The 15,408-nt window shown below is 37.6% G+C and overlaps 1 protein-coding gene across 1 annotated transcript in view; it reads left to right on the top strand.

Annotated features, from left to right (window-relative positions):
- The window catches only part of SHC4 (SHC adaptor protein 4), a 124,706-nt gene that overhangs the window by 61,568 nt on the left and 47,730 nt on the right, over positions 1-15,408 (top strand). Inside the window, exons 3-4 of the mRNA XM_057724513.1 lie at positions 9,529-9,592; positions 13,221-13,340. Coding sequence (XP_057580496.1) covers positions 9,529-9,592; positions 13,221-13,340 — 184 coding nt within the window. The remainder of the gene's footprint in view (positions 1-9,528; positions 9,593-13,220; positions 13,341-15,408) is intronic.

Genomic DNA, 15,408 nt, shown 5'->3' with positions numbered 1-15,408 from the left:
CTTCTCCCTTTTTTTCTTGATGAGTCTGGCTAATGGTTTATCAATTTTGTTAATCTTCTCAAAGAACCAGCTTTTAGTTTTATTTATTTTTCTTATGGTTTCTTTCCTTTCTTTTTCATTTATTTCTGCTCTGATCTTTATGATTTCTTTCCTTCTGCTCACTTTGGGGTTTCTTTGTTCTTCTTTCTCTAGTTGTTTGAGGTGTAAGGTTAGGTTGTTTATTCGATAATTTTCTTGTTTCTTAAGGTAGGACTGTATTGCTATAAACTTCCCTCTTAGAACTGCTTTTGCTGCGTCCCATAGGTTTTGGGTTGTTGTGTTTTCGTTGTCATTTGTTTCTAGATACTTTTTGATTTCCTCTTTGATTTCTGTAGTGATTCCTTGGTTGTTTAATAGTGAATTGTTTAGCCTCCATGTGTTTGTATTTTTTGCAGTTTTTTTCCTGTAATTGATATCTAGTCTCATGGCGTTGTGGTCTGAGAAGATGCTTGATATGATTTCAATTTTCTTGAATTTGCTGAGGTTTGATTTGTGCCCCAAGATGTGATCTATCCTGGAAAATGTTCCGTGTGCACTTGAGAAGAACGTGTAGTCTGTCTTTTTTGGATGGAATGTCCTATAAATATCAATTAAGTCGAGATGGTCTAATGTGTCATTTAAAGCTTGTGTGTCTTTATTTATTTTCTGTTTGGATGATCTGTCCATTGATGTAAGTGGGGTGTTCAAGTCTCCCACTATAATTGTGTTACTGTCGATGTCCCCTTTTGTAGCTGTTAGCATTTGCCTTATGTATTGAGGTGCTCCTATATTGGGGGCATAGATATTTACCATTGTGATATGTTCTTCTTGGATGGATCCCTTGATCATTATGTAGTGCCCTTCCTTGTCTCTTTTAATAGTCTTTACTTTCAAGTCTAATTTGTCTGATATGAGTATTGCTACTCCAGCTTTCTTTTGACTTCCATTTGCATGGAATATCTTTTTCCATCCCTTCACTTTCAGTCTATATGTATCCCTTGGTCTGAAGTGTGTTTCTTGTAGGCAGCATATAGAAGGGTCTTGTTTTTGTATCCATTCAGCCAGTCTGTGTCTTTTGGTTGGAGCATTTAATCCATTTACATTTAAAGTGATTATTGACATGTGTGTTCCAATTACCATTTTCTTAATTGTTTTGGGTTTGTATTTGTAGGTGTTTTCCTTTTCTTGTGTTTCCTACTTAGAGAAGTTCCTTTAGCACTTGTTGTAAGGCTGGTTTGGTGGTGCTGAATTCTCTTAACTTTTGCTTGTCTGGGAAGCTTTTGATTTCTCCCTCAAATCTGAATGAGATTCTTGCTGGGTAAAGTATTCTTGGCTGTAGGTTTCTCTCTTTCAGGACTTTCAGTATATCCTGCCATTCCCTTCTGGCCTGCAGAGTTTCTGTAGAAAGGTCAGCTGTTATCCTGATGGGTTTTCCCTTATATGTTGTTTGTTGCTTTTCTCTTGCTGCTTTTAATATTTTTTCTTTGTGTTGAATTGTCGTTAGTTTGATTAATATGTGTCTTGGTGTATTTCTCCTTGGGTTTATTCTGTATGGGACTCTCTGTGCTTCTTGGACTTGGTTCATTATTTCCTTTCCCATGTTGGGGAAGTTTTCCACTAGAACCTCTTCAAATATTTTCACAGACCCTTTCTTGTTTTCTTCTTCTTCTGGGATGCCTATAATTCGAATGTTGGTACGTTTAAGGTTATCACTGAGGTCTCTGAGGCTGTCTTCTAGTCTTTTTATTTTTTTATCTTTTTCCTGCTCTGTGGCGTTTATTTCTTCCATTCTATCTTCCAACTCACTTATTCGTTCTTCTGCCTCAGTCATTCTGCTGGTTAGAGCATCTAGAGTATTTTTAATTTCAGTTATTTTGTTATCCATTGCTGTTTGTTTTTCTGAGTTCTTATGAACTGTTTCTTGTACTTTCTCTAATTTGTTATCGAGATTTTGTATCATTTTTACTATCATTACTCTAAATTCTTTTTCAGGCATTTTTCCTATTTCCTCCTCATTTATTTGGTCTTGTGGGTTTTTTTCCTGCTCCTTTGCCTGCATGGTGTTTCTTTGTTTCCTCATGGTTGTCCAAGCTTTTGGGGTTGCTTGTCCTGGTGATAGAGGTGTTTATAGAAGACTGTCCAAGCCTCAGACTAATGTCCAAGTATTGGATTAGATGAATATTCAGTCTTGTTTATGAAGTAGCTTCATATCTGAATCTTTGCAAGCAACCAGATTGTGAGTGGAACCACACTTTGCATGGTGTTACCCAGAATGTTTGCCTGATGTTCTTTCAAAATACGGAGTCGATCCTGAAGGCTAAGGAATCCTGAAAGTCAAGCCTTAATTCCTCAGAGTAAAGCTGAAGGTAGCTGCCTTTTACCCTAATATTTTTTCCCACATATGCACAAAGAATATGCCTATTGTATCAATTCCCCACTTGTAACACAAACTTCCATAACCTTTAACTCAACTACTCACTGATTCCAAGTCTGTTTTGGTTTTTTAAACAATGAATTTTGATTCTTAAGTGACCACACTGTATGATAAGTACACTCTTTAACTCCAAAAGACACGCCTTCATAATATTTTAGAATATTTTGTCTAAAACAGAGTTGTTTTAGTTTATTCCAAAGTAAAGAAGAATGCTCTTTTGGATTTACCAATTCCAGTGTGTTTTGTGCAAAATCAACCCCATTTCTCTGTTGTCATTTCGTATTTGAAGGTGGATAAGCCATCAGTATGGGGGGGTGTTTGCATTTTGAAATATGTGATTCTATTACAGGAAATCATTGTGCGGATAGGAGGAAAATCAGCACTTCATTTCCATTTACTGGGGGAATGCTTGCAGGGGATACTTGCTATCCTTACTGGGACGGGATGGTCTTTCACTTCATTGAAGTGAAACTGATGGGTCAGCCTTTGCATCAGAGCCAAAGCACAGAATCACAGAATAGACAGAACAACCTGTGTTCTGTGGTGGCTTGAGCTGGGTAGGATTGCAATTGTACTTTATAATCAGATGTTAAATAGAATCCAGGTTGAACAGAGTGGTGAGATAAGTTCTTGTGAGAGTACATGCTGTGTGCAGTCCTGAAAGGTTTGATTTGACTATCCTAGGACCCGAAGTGCCTATTTCTGAAATGAAAGGATATATTTTATGGGCTGCATTGACCCTCCTAGAGTGCATGGGCGATGCCCTTGATAATAGCACAAAGGGAGTTTGAAGTTTTCCATTTTCCGCTGGTCTAGGGGCATTGACTGCGCTCTTTGTGTGCTTATCACCATGGAGGCAGGCTCATGTTCTAGTGTCCTGTCTGGGGCTTGCACACATTCTTGGATGTCTTTAATTTCACCAAGCTGAACAAAATTGAACACATAGATCACTGAGCCTTGATGTTCTGAAGGCAAAGATTTCAAAAAAGCAGGTACTAGTTTCCCTAGAACAGTTGGAACAACCTAATACCACACTGACGTGGAATCTGAATTACTTACAAGTCCCTTCATTCATCCATAGGAAGGCAGTTTGAGACATTCTGGTGACAGCTTGTCCCTGCGACATTGTTAACTGATTTCTTTAAGGATTCATGTTGGAGATGAAAAGTAAGGGGAAGTCCCTGTGCCTTTGTTCTACCTATGTATTTTTGACTTTTATTTTGGAAAGGCTCCAGCGGGGATTAAAATGTATTCTCATTTCTATTTGCTTGGACAGAAAGGAACCACTCTGTGTGTGTGTGTGTGTGTGTGTGCACACGTGTGTGTGTGTATGTGTGTGTATGTGTTGGGATGTGGGGAGAGGTGCCTTTAACTTCTCTGCTGGGCCATCTGCCTGGTTTCGTGTGACATATTTTCTGGCTCTCCTATTTACTGAAGAACTAACTGCATTTTGACATTCACTGGAAACATTCTGTCCCATGGGCCCCCACCCTCCCTTAAATGCTCCACTTTGTCTTGGATTAGGATATTGCCTTCCAAATTTAAAAAAAACAAAGATTGGGCAACATTGCTTCCAGAGGAGTTTAACTGTTTAAGGGTTAAAGATACAAAAAAATTATAACTTAAGTACTGTAGCAGCCAGGAGTTGATGAAGCAAGGTGGCTTTGTTTGGGTGATTAGTTTGGACTATGTTAAAAGAGACAAAATATCTTTTTTTTTTTTTTTTTTTTTTGGTCTTATGGCGTAGGCAGGGTTTTATATGCTTAAAAGCAAATCTTCAACTGCATTCTCATTCTCTTACATCAGCCGGCTTCTCGCCTTCCCTCTCATGTGGCAACACAATAAACAAAGTGACCACTGTTGGTGCCGTGGGTCTCTCTCTCTCTCTTTCTAGTACAGGCTCCCAGTATGGAAATGTTGAGCCATTTAAACTCTGAAAAGTCTTACTTCTCTGAGAGGACGACTGCTGAATGTCTGCTCGCTGGACAATGTGCCATGGTCGTCAGCTTCCAAAGGGGTTCTGCACAAATGCAGACGGCCTGGGCAGCCGGGCTGCTGGGGGCACCCCCGTCCTGTGAGGCATCCTGCTTCGGGATCTCGGTTGTCTTTTTCCTCAGCCCTTGTAAAGCCAGGGCTTTAGGTCGGAGGGTGTGGCTGGAACGCCAAGCAAGCATTGAAAGCACTATTTGTGCTTGAAAATGTTACAGTTAATCTCTCGGTCTGAGTCTGAGGGGAAGAAAATATCTTTGTGAAGAAAGGCAACAAAACCCAAGCATGTAGGTGTGTCTTCCCTGACTAGGGTTTCAGATTTGTTAATGCTGATAGCAGCAAAGAAAGGAAAGTTGGAGAGGTTATTTTAAAGCAGTGGTTCTTAACCTGGGATCTGTGGATTCCCAAGAGGCCCACGGATGCTTTTCCAGGGATGGTGCTGAGGGGCGGGGGTGGGTGTGGGGTGGGGGAGGGGTGGGCCCTCTAAAATGGAATAGAAGCATTTGTACAAATAGACCTTTTATTGGAGAGAGACCCTATTCTCCTTAGAGTTTCGAGTTAAAAAAAAAAAGTAGTAACTACTTTACTTTTGGTAGTTCTTATTCTCTATTATGGCAAAATATGCATAACATAAAATTTACCATCTTAATTACCACTTTAAAGTATTGGGTTGGCCATAAAGTTCGTTTGGGTTTTTGGGTAACATCTTACCGAAAAACCCAAACGAACTTTATGGCCAACCCAATATATAGTTCAGGGGCATTAAATACATTCACACTGCTGTGCAACCATCACCACCACCCATCCCCATAACTGTTTTCATCTTGTAAAAATAAAACTCTTACCTATTAAACAATAACTCCCCATTCTCCCCAGCCCCTGGCAACCATCATTCTACTTTCTATGATTTGACCTACTCTAAACACCTTATATAAGTGGCATCAAGCAGTATCTTTTTGTGACTGGCTTATTTCACTTCGCATAACATCCTCAAGATTCATCATGTTGTAGCATATCGCAGAATTTCCTTTCTAAGGCTGAATAATATTCCATTGTATGTGTATACCACATTTTGCTTGTCCATTCATCGGTGGGTGGAAGACACTTGGGTTCCTTCCATGCTTTAGCTATTGTGAGTGATGCTGCTATGAATAGTGTGGGTGTACAATGTAACTACTTTTTTTTTTAATGTAACACTTTTTAAAAGCAAGTTCATAAGCACAAGTTTCCCCTTTTTTCTTTTGAGTTGTATGTTAAGAGATTTTCAGAATCTGTGAATCTTCTGGTGCCTCAACGGACTTTAAAGTTCTGAGTGAATGTGCCTTGCACACAGGTGTGTTCTTCCCCCAAAGGCATGTGGCTGGGCTCTAGATGCTTTTCTCATCCCTAAGGAGATAACAGCCAATGCACAGAAAGCAAAGGGCTAGGGCACCCTCATGGGCCTTCTTCAGAGCCGACCCCTTCCATTTTGCCCTATTCCCTTGGCAGATTACCCCAGGCACACTGCATGATTGGCCAAAAAAGGAGCCTCTTTCTCTGTGAGGGAGTGAGCAAGGGAAGGACTGATATATTTCTCCTCCCAGTCCACAAAGCCTGGGGCTCCCTCCTTTTCATGCACCTGGCAATACGGTTCCTCCCTGGGTGAGTGTGGGTTTTGAAGTCAGACTTGGAATTGCATTCTGTCTCGCCTACCATCCACTGCATTATTTGGAGGCAGTTAGTAAAACTCTTTGAACTTTAGCTTCTTCATTTGTAAAATGGGGATAAAATACCTACTTGAATAGGATAAGATAAATAGGATAAGATAAAATACCTACCTTGAAATGACGTTGTTAAGACTAAATGAGATGATGTACATAAGGTGCTTAGTGCTGAGCCTGACCATAAAAATAGGAGCTGCTTCTTCATTAAAGCTCAGGCTCTCTGCTACAGATCTAAAGGTAGGGGTTTCTAATGTGAAAGTATTGCTAAATCTGGTTAAGGGTTTTTTTTCTTTGTGAAACTTTGGGGAGTGGAAATTGGCAAGTCTACCAAATAAACTGAAAAGATAAATCTGGACTTAGTGGCTATAAAGATGGAGGTGTTAAAGGCTAAGCTGGGATGGGAGCAGAGAGAGAAATAAAGATCTGTTATTATCTGTAATGTGAACATTGTCCCATCTCTGCAGTTGTTGGCAAAAGAGAGACAGCCTATGTCACGCCATTGAGACATCCTTGATGTGCCCTTATGCATCCTTGAAGTACCCTTACACCTCCACAATACATGAGCAAAACTCCTGCTGAGGAACGAACTTTGCATTTTTTTGAATATTTTAAAAGATTATTTATGCAATCAACTGCACAATGAAGGAAAACATAACACTGTTTATATCATGTATATCTAAACATCAATAGAATCAAAAACAGGAAACAGCAAATCACACACATAAAAAACACCTAAACCAAGTCACTCTTTATACGCTCTTTCTATGTCTCTGTTTATACAGAATTAATTTTATGTAACTGCTACCAATGTGTAGGTGCCATTCCAAGTTCTACCTCTTCCCACTCATTTATATAGATTCCCCCCATATTTCTATAGTTCTTATACTTAACATTTCAAGTGGCAATATTTATACTGATTTGTTTTATATCTATATCACGAGCTTTGGGGTTGGTTCTTTACTCTAAAATAAATATTCGTTTTACAAAAATAACTACTCAATGCTGTTTCAATGCAAATTCCTACTCCCTTGTCAAAAGCTCTGATAACTATTATGACATTTGTCATCATTTATGAACTTTATCTCTAGAAAGATTGTATTAATACTAATCAAGGCCACCAGTGCTGGCTTTGTAATTTTCTTTTTTGTCAATTTAATGAGAGTGGAGCAAGTATCTTATAGTTGTTTTAATTTTTAATTCTAAAATTATAATGAATGTCAACATTTTCCTGTTTTTTAAAACTTAATTATTTCTAACTCCTTTTGTGTGAATTATCTAATCCAGGAGTTGGCAAACTATGGCCCTTGGGCTAAATATGGCCAGCTGCCTGTTTTTTGGAAATACGGTTACTGGAACACAGCTGTGCTCATCTGTTTACATGTTGCCTACCGCTGCTGTTGAGCTACAGTGGCAGAGTTCAGTAGCTGCAACGGAGCAAAGTCTAAAATATTTATATCTGGCTCTTTCCAGAAAAAGTTTTCAGACTCTACCCCCATCTTTTAGCTCTCACTCATTCTTGTTCTACCACACTTCATGCTCCTGCAGTATGAAAGTACTGTAGTTCCCCACATGTCGTGATAATTTATGTTTTAGTGTCTTTACACATCCTCTTCCCTCTGTCTGGAATTTCCCAGTGCACTCTGCCAGGAAGGTTCATCCTTCCAAACCCTCCTCGGGGGATACTCATCCTATAAAGCATTCCCTTTAATTCAAATTCATAACTTTACTTTTTGTTAGAAGATATTGACACTTGGAATGAGAATCAAGAAAAGAGTGCCTGGAAAAGCACTTTATAAAACTATAGGTGATACATAAAAGTAACAACTTCTAATAATAACTATTATTATACTTGGCAGCATCAGTGCCCACCTTTGTTTCTACTTTCATTTACAAACCATTTACAGGGAGCTTTTTTAGACCAGAGCACCTCAGTTGGCTCTCGTGGATCTAAGAACGCCTTTCGCATAATCTCTCTTTGTTAAATACCAACAACATAGCCAGTTACCTGGACTAGTTATTTTGGCAACACCAGAGGCCAATTCACATTAATTAGATGTGTCTCATCAGTTATTGGCTAATCATTAAGATGACTCTAAACATCAATCAACCAACCAAACCAAAGAGCCCAGCTCTCTGAGTTTTCCTTTTTTACTCCAGAAAACAAGGTTGAATCCTAGAGAAACAATAAATATAAAATTCTGAGAAAATAAGCTAAGCCAAAAAGCCTTTCTATCAATTGGTTGCAGACAATTATGTTGAGAACATAACTCTGCACTACTATATATATAGATCTACTTATCAATCTATATTTATTTATATATATTTATATCTGTCTATCTTTCTAATGTATATATATTTTAATGGGTCTGCATTCTTCTCTCTGCATCTCCCTTCCTTTGGGAATCAAAAACATTTCATAGGAAATATTTGCATGAAATCTAATATATATGAAAACTGTATAATGGGTGTGTGTGTGTGTGTGAATACAGTGTACTCATTTAAATGATGTCGTCCAGTGGATCCAGGAGGGAGTTTAGAGATTTCCATTTGCTTTGTAAAAACTTTAATATGTGTGTTGAAAGCCCCGAGGCGAAGGTTCAGATTACACCAAGTGAAAGCTTGGGTGGTTCTGAATGCTGAGTCCCAGAGACAAAAGCTTTTAGTTACAACTGCACTTCTGGAGAGGAGGGCGCCAGTTCGTTCACCACTTCCATTAAGGAACAACTACTTCTTTTAGCGGTGCTTTTCTCTCAGGAAGTGCAATATATAGTAAGGGCAGAAAAATAAGCAAAAGAGGAAATTTGTTATTGATTTTCTTTTCTTCTGTGAAATTACATGAAAGCTCAATGGCTTGGAGCAGTAACTTAGTCAATAAGGCTCCATTTGAGACCACCTTGAAGTTCAATTCTCTCCCAATCCTTTTAAACTTCCTCTAGTGTTAGATTCTTTTTTATTTGTCTTTGGTGCTGAGATACCATGAAGCTTTTTATTCATAACACCACAGAGAATTTTGCTAAAGGTAAAATGGTGAAATATTCCCAGACAGTAAAGTCCCATCTATCCTTTTCGGATAGAAATCAACAGCACTGAAAACCAATCCTTAAAAGCCAAGGAAAAAAGACGAAGAAGGTGAATAGTAGGACCCTTTATTTTAAAACACTTTTTCGATATTAGGGGTTGTTGGATTTTCTTGGGTTTGAGCTGTGAAGCGGCTAAGCTCAGTGTTTTCTCCTGTGGGGGTGGGGAAGGTCGATTATGTCAGACTCCCCATTAATGTGAATGGGGAGTCTGACACCATTTGGATATAATACCTGCTAACATTTATTGAACATTTACTGTGTGCTTGATACTATGCTGAGTCTTTACATGGTTTCTGTTTTGTAGGGAAGCAATAAGTCACCTGTGTGAAGCTGTCCCTGGGGCAAATGGAGCCATTAAAAAGCGAAAGGTAAATATTGGTGTGGTTTTCTTGTTTTATGTTTCCCTAACTATGGGAAAGATAGTATCAAAATAGTTGTTTGTTCATTCCACCACATGACCCAAGGTCCAGAATGGCCTTGATTAGTTGGCATGCTATCTGAGATGCACTCAAAGTTGTTCTTATCCCTCAGATTTTTCTGACTTGCCAGACACTGTCTGAAATGGTGATGTCTGGAGGGACAGAGTGGAGAAAGCACCAGGGTCTTTTCAGGTCAGAAAATCTGATTGCTGAGGTAGGTCTTTACTTACCTTTGAGCATGGTATCTCATCTCTCCAAAACTCCATTCTTGTTTCTGTAAAGTTAACTTTTTGAACGAGATGACCAATTTTGGTACTTTCCAATTTCAATATTTTATAATGTATGTGTTCTGCATTTTAACATTTTAGACTTTTAGGACTCCATAGCCTATTTTCCAATGGAAACGTGGGTGCTAGTAGAGATAAAGGTAACAAATGGGTAGAAGGAGCTTTTCATGTTGAAAGAAATCATGAGATTCGATGCTAGACTTGGATTTAAATCTTGCCTCTGCCACCTACTAACTGTGATTTTGGACAAGTCATTTCACCTTTTGAATCCTTGGTTTCCTCATCTGTAAAATGGGAGAAAATAGCTTTCGGTTTATAGGATTGTGTAAGAATTAAATGAAGTGACGTGTACAAATTACCCAACAGTGTCTTGCTTACATTAGGCTTTCAACAATAATGGTAGTTAGTATTATTCCTACTAAGCTATTATCCCTAGAATATTCAGTAGCTTTCAAAAGTCCAAAGGGGAGGTACAAAGGCTCTTAAGATAACTTTGTAAATTATAGAATTGTGAACTGTTTAAGAGGGAAGGAATTTTTAGAGATCTTCCCGTTGAACCCTCTTACTTGGCCAGCTACTTAAGTGTGGCTCAGAGAAGAGACTTGCCTTGAGTCACTAGAAGATCAAGGTCAGCAGTAGAGGCCAGGTCTTCAGGCCTCAGCTTACTGCTCTATTTCCATACCACCTTGCCTAATGTTTTTTTATCATTAGTCATTATTTTGCATAGGGCTGAACCCATGGTCACCCAGAGTGACTCAGATGAGCCACATGATATGGGAAACTGATGAATGGCCCTTAAATTCTACTAGAACTCCCATTACTAGTTTCTTTGACAGAAACCATGATCTGTCTGTAGCCTCTAGCCTCCTCCTGCCTCTCATAACTCTGTGAATAGGAGGTTCCGACTGGATGATGCCAGCAAACAGGCTTATTAACTTAAGACGTTCTCATTTCAGAAGTAGTGGCAGTCCACAGTCCAGAACAAAATAAAACAAAGCAAATCAGGCTATCATCTTTCCAGAAAGAGGAAAAAAAAAAAAAAGAAATTTTTGAGTTAATTTCCTTTGATAGCTAGCATTTGTTGAGTACTTAACACATGCCAAGGACTCTTCCGTGCCCTTTATATTTTTTATATTCTTTTTCCTCCCAATTTCAAAAATTGTGGTAAAATACACATAACATAAAATTTACTATTGTAACCATTTCCAAGTGTATAGTTCAGTGATATTAGGTACATTCATAATGTTGTTCAGTCATCACCCCCATCTATCTCCATAACTTTTTTTTAAGAACAAAAGTCATTTATCTGAAGAACAGAATATACTTAGAATCATTCATTTCTAAAAAGCCCATTTCCCCCAAGCCTTAACTTTGTAATTTCATATTAAGCAGTGAAGGAATTTTACACAATTTAGTTAAACAATTTAATGGGAATAGCCCCATAACTCTCTTTTTTAATCTTGTAAAACTGAAATTTTATACCCATTAAATAATAACTTTCTATTCCACCCCCTCTCCAGCCCCTGGCAACTATTATTCTACTTTCTGTCTTTATGATTTTGACTGCTCTAAGTATCTCAAATAAGTGGAATCATACAGTATTTGTCTTATTGTTACTGGCTTATTTCACATTACTTCACATAACGTCCTCAAGGTTCATCCATGCTGTAGCATATGTCAAAATTTCCTTCCTTATTAAGACTGAATAATATTTCATCATATATATATATATCTCTCTCTCTCACATTTTGCTTTCCATTTATCTGTTGACGGACACTTGGGTTACTTCCACGTTTATTGTGAATAATGCTGCTATGAACATGTATGTACAAATACCTCTTCAAGTCCTTGCTTTCAGTTCTTTTGGGTGTATAACAAGAAGTAGAATTGCTGGATCATATGGTAATTCTACTTTTAATTTTTTGAGGAGCTGCTATACTGTTTTCCATAGCTGTTGTACCACTGTACATTCTTACCATAGTGTACAAGGGTTTCAGTTTCTCCACATTCTTGCCAACAATTATTATTTTTCTTTCCTTCCTTCCTACCTACCTACCTACCTTCCTTCCTCCCTCCCTCCCTCCCTTCCTTCTGACTAGTTATAGGTCTACCCAGATTTTCTATTTCTTTGTGATTTAGTCTTGGTAGGTTTTATGTTTCTAGAAATTTGTCCGTTTCGTCTGGGTAATCCAGTGTGTTGACATACAATTGTTCATAGTACTCTCTTACAATCCTTTTAGTTCTGTTGAATTGGTAGTAATGTCTCCGCTCTCATTTCTCATCTTACTAATTTGAGTCTTCTCTCTTTTTTTTTAGTTTATCTAGCTAAAGATTTGTCATTTTTGCTAATCTTTTTGAAGAACCAACTTTTTGTTGTACTGGTTTTCCCTATTATTTCTCTAGTCTCTATATCATTTATCTGTGCTTTAATCTTTATTTCTTTCCTTCTACTAACTTTTTCGAGTTTTTTAAATTGTAAAGTTAGGTTGGTTTAAAACAATTTTTTATTGAAGTATTGTTGATATATAATACAATATCGTGTTAGTTTCAAGTGTACAGCACAGTAATTCAGTTATACATACTTACTTGTGTATAGATGCATGTATATTTGTCTTTTTCAGATTCTCTTCCCTTATAGGTTATCACACGATATTGAGTATAGTTTCCTATGCTATATAGTAGGTCCTTGTTGGTTATCTATTTTATACATAGTAGTGTGTATATGTTAATCCCAACCTCCTAATTTATCCCTCCCCCCACTCCCTAAATTATGTTGTTGATTTGAGGTGTTTCTGTTTTAGTGTGTGTTTACAGCTATAAATTATAATTTATAATGTTGTAGCTATAAAAGCACCACTTTACCTGTGTTTCATAGGTTTTGGCGTGTTATGTTTTTCGTACTCTTTTAATCATCACAAAGTATCTAGGCAGCAACTTTTTCTCTTTTTTTTTAGACTTTGTGGTGTTCAAAAGGACTTGAGAATTCAGCTAGTCCAGACTCTTACGGGAATTCCCTTTATACAAAGCAGGCCCCTACTCCCAACACTTGAGAGAAGGGAATGTATAAGAAAAGATCTGAGGGCTCAAATTTCATTACTTACTCAAGAATTTGCTGCATTCCAATTAAAAAAAAAAGTTTTCATTAAAAAAAAGCATTCTATTTCATTTCATTTAAAGTAAAATAGAGAGGAAGAATGTGGGCTTTGACCCATTTTTAACATTTAAAAAACACAAATATTCATTCTGTAACAAAATCCATAACTTAGAGTGTTGTTTTTTTATTTTTAAAGCCTCCAGCTAAGTTCCTATCAACAGTTCTTGGCAAAAGTAATCTTCAGTTTTCGGGACTGAATATAAAACTGACCATCTCAACATGTAGCCTCACGCTGACGAATCTTGACAACCAACAGGTAAGATCATGAATGTCATTTGTAGTTTAACATATCATCTATTTTTATAGAACAATCTGGGTATAATAAAGAGAATAAAGTTTCAGACAATGTGCCTGAAAATTAGTAAGACGTGAGGGAAAAAATCTGCCAAGGACTTGTGCACAACAATAATTAGGACAACAGCACTACTAACCCATCACTGAGGCATTTAACTGCCTACATACTTGCCCCTACCTGTTGGCTTTGTAATAAGAACTAAGGTGAAAAGAACACAGTAAGTACCATTTGGAATATACTTGAGTCAGTCATTTATTACTCTCTGCTACCCCTTCCCAAAGCGAAAGCAATTGCATCACGAGAACTAACAGACTGTGTGCTGGCTGGTGGTGCAGATGAAGGACAGAGAGGAAGGGTGATGTTAGGGTCTGTGTTCTAGCTAACTGAAATTTTAGCAGAAAACATTTTCTTCCAACCCTTACGATTGAAAAGACTTCTCAAATGTTATTGTATAAACAACTTTTTCATCTTTGATGATTTATGATGTTGTGGTGTGCCTGAGTTCCCATTGTAAACATTATTTCTCAAAGAACAGCATTGCTGAAGCAAATATAAAAGATATACAGGGACTGGGCTAAATGTGTACTTTAGACATTCATTTTGACTATTTTTTAAACTAAATTCCTTATATCAGGTTTTTTATGTATGTTAAAGTCTAATTTTTCTTTGTCTAATATTTAGTGATTTGAGGTTCTTAGTATTTAAGGTCTTACTCTATGGAGTGCTGTAGATCAGGGCTCATGGAAGGTTTAATGTGTACTTGGCAGTGATAAATACTAAGAGGCTTTGTGGTCACATGTAGGTTGAAAGCCTGGTTTTGCCACTAACAAGCAAGTTACCCTTCCACTCTATTTTCATCATCAGTGAAATAAGGATTATAGTTCTTATTCATAAGGTTTCTGAGATGATGGATTTAGCAACAGTATGTGTCTTGTAGGGTTATTTAGAGGATTAAGTAGGATCATGGATGTAAATCACTCAGCACAGTGCCGGTTACATGGTGCCTATTATTATTACTTACGCAAACATTCTTCCTTGAGGCCTCTTCATATACTCAGTATTTAGCAGGGAAAGCATATTGTAATATGTAAAATTATAAAATTGTCAGTAACATATAAGTACAGTTATAAACATTTTGATTTCCATTTTTTCCCAAAAAATTCACTTGCAGTTTTTTTTAATTTTTATTGGAGTGTAGTTGATTTATAATGTTGTGTTAGTTTCAGATATATATCAAAGTGAATCAGTTATGCATATACATATATCCATTCTTTTTTGGATTCTTTTCCCATATAGGTCATTACAGAGTATTGAGTAGAGTTCTCTGTGCTATACAGTAGGTCCTTATTAGTTATGTCCCAATTTATCCCTCCCCTGCCCCTTTGCATCCCTCCCCACCACACTCGGGTAACCATGTTTATTTTCTACACCTGTGACTCTATTTCATTTGTGGTTTTGAGGGCTGCTTTATTTTCTAAATTCAAAAGCAGAATCAAATACATTGCTTACACAGTAGTATAAAACACCATAGAGGAAGATGTTTAATATGAAACAGTTTAAAATAGATTCCTGTCTGGTTGGGTCATGATTGGTTATCCAAGAGAGGTGATAATTGGTCTCTGACAGCAGAACATTTGGGGCTGTACTTGGAAGATGCAGCCTATCTGGGTGGAAGGTGAAACATTCATTGTCATTCAGATGCTTTGCCCTCAAGACACTTGTGGATGTAAAATTTATTTTTAGTTTTCATCCATGTGAGTGGTACCGGGGATGCTCAACGCTTTTAGTTGTAAGATTTCATTGAGTATAGAAACCCTTGAATTAGCTGAGTTTTGTAGGGGAGGAAGCGTAGGCAAAGCAAGAGCCATCATGGTGACAGCCTTATGTGCAGAACCTAATGAGCATTTGAAAAAATGGCTCTTTCCATGGGGTGACTGAAGTGAAGGCGGAATTTAGGAGGAATAGGGTTGTGGTGTGTGTGGTGAGGGACATAAGTTATTCTCAAAATCTCTTTCCCCTCCACCACCCT

Source organism: Hippopotamus amphibius, chromosome 2, assembly GCF_030028045.1.
Source record: "Hippopotamus amphibius kiboko isolate mHipAmp2 chromosome 2, mHipAmp2.hap2, whole genome shotgun sequence".
Taxonomy (NCBI): Eukaryota; Metazoa; Chordata; class Mammalia; order Artiodactyla; family Hippopotamidae; genus Hippopotamus; species Hippopotamus amphibius.
The sequence above is the reverse complement of the archived record's forward strand: the minus strand, read 5'-3'. Positions and strand labels throughout refer to the sequence as shown.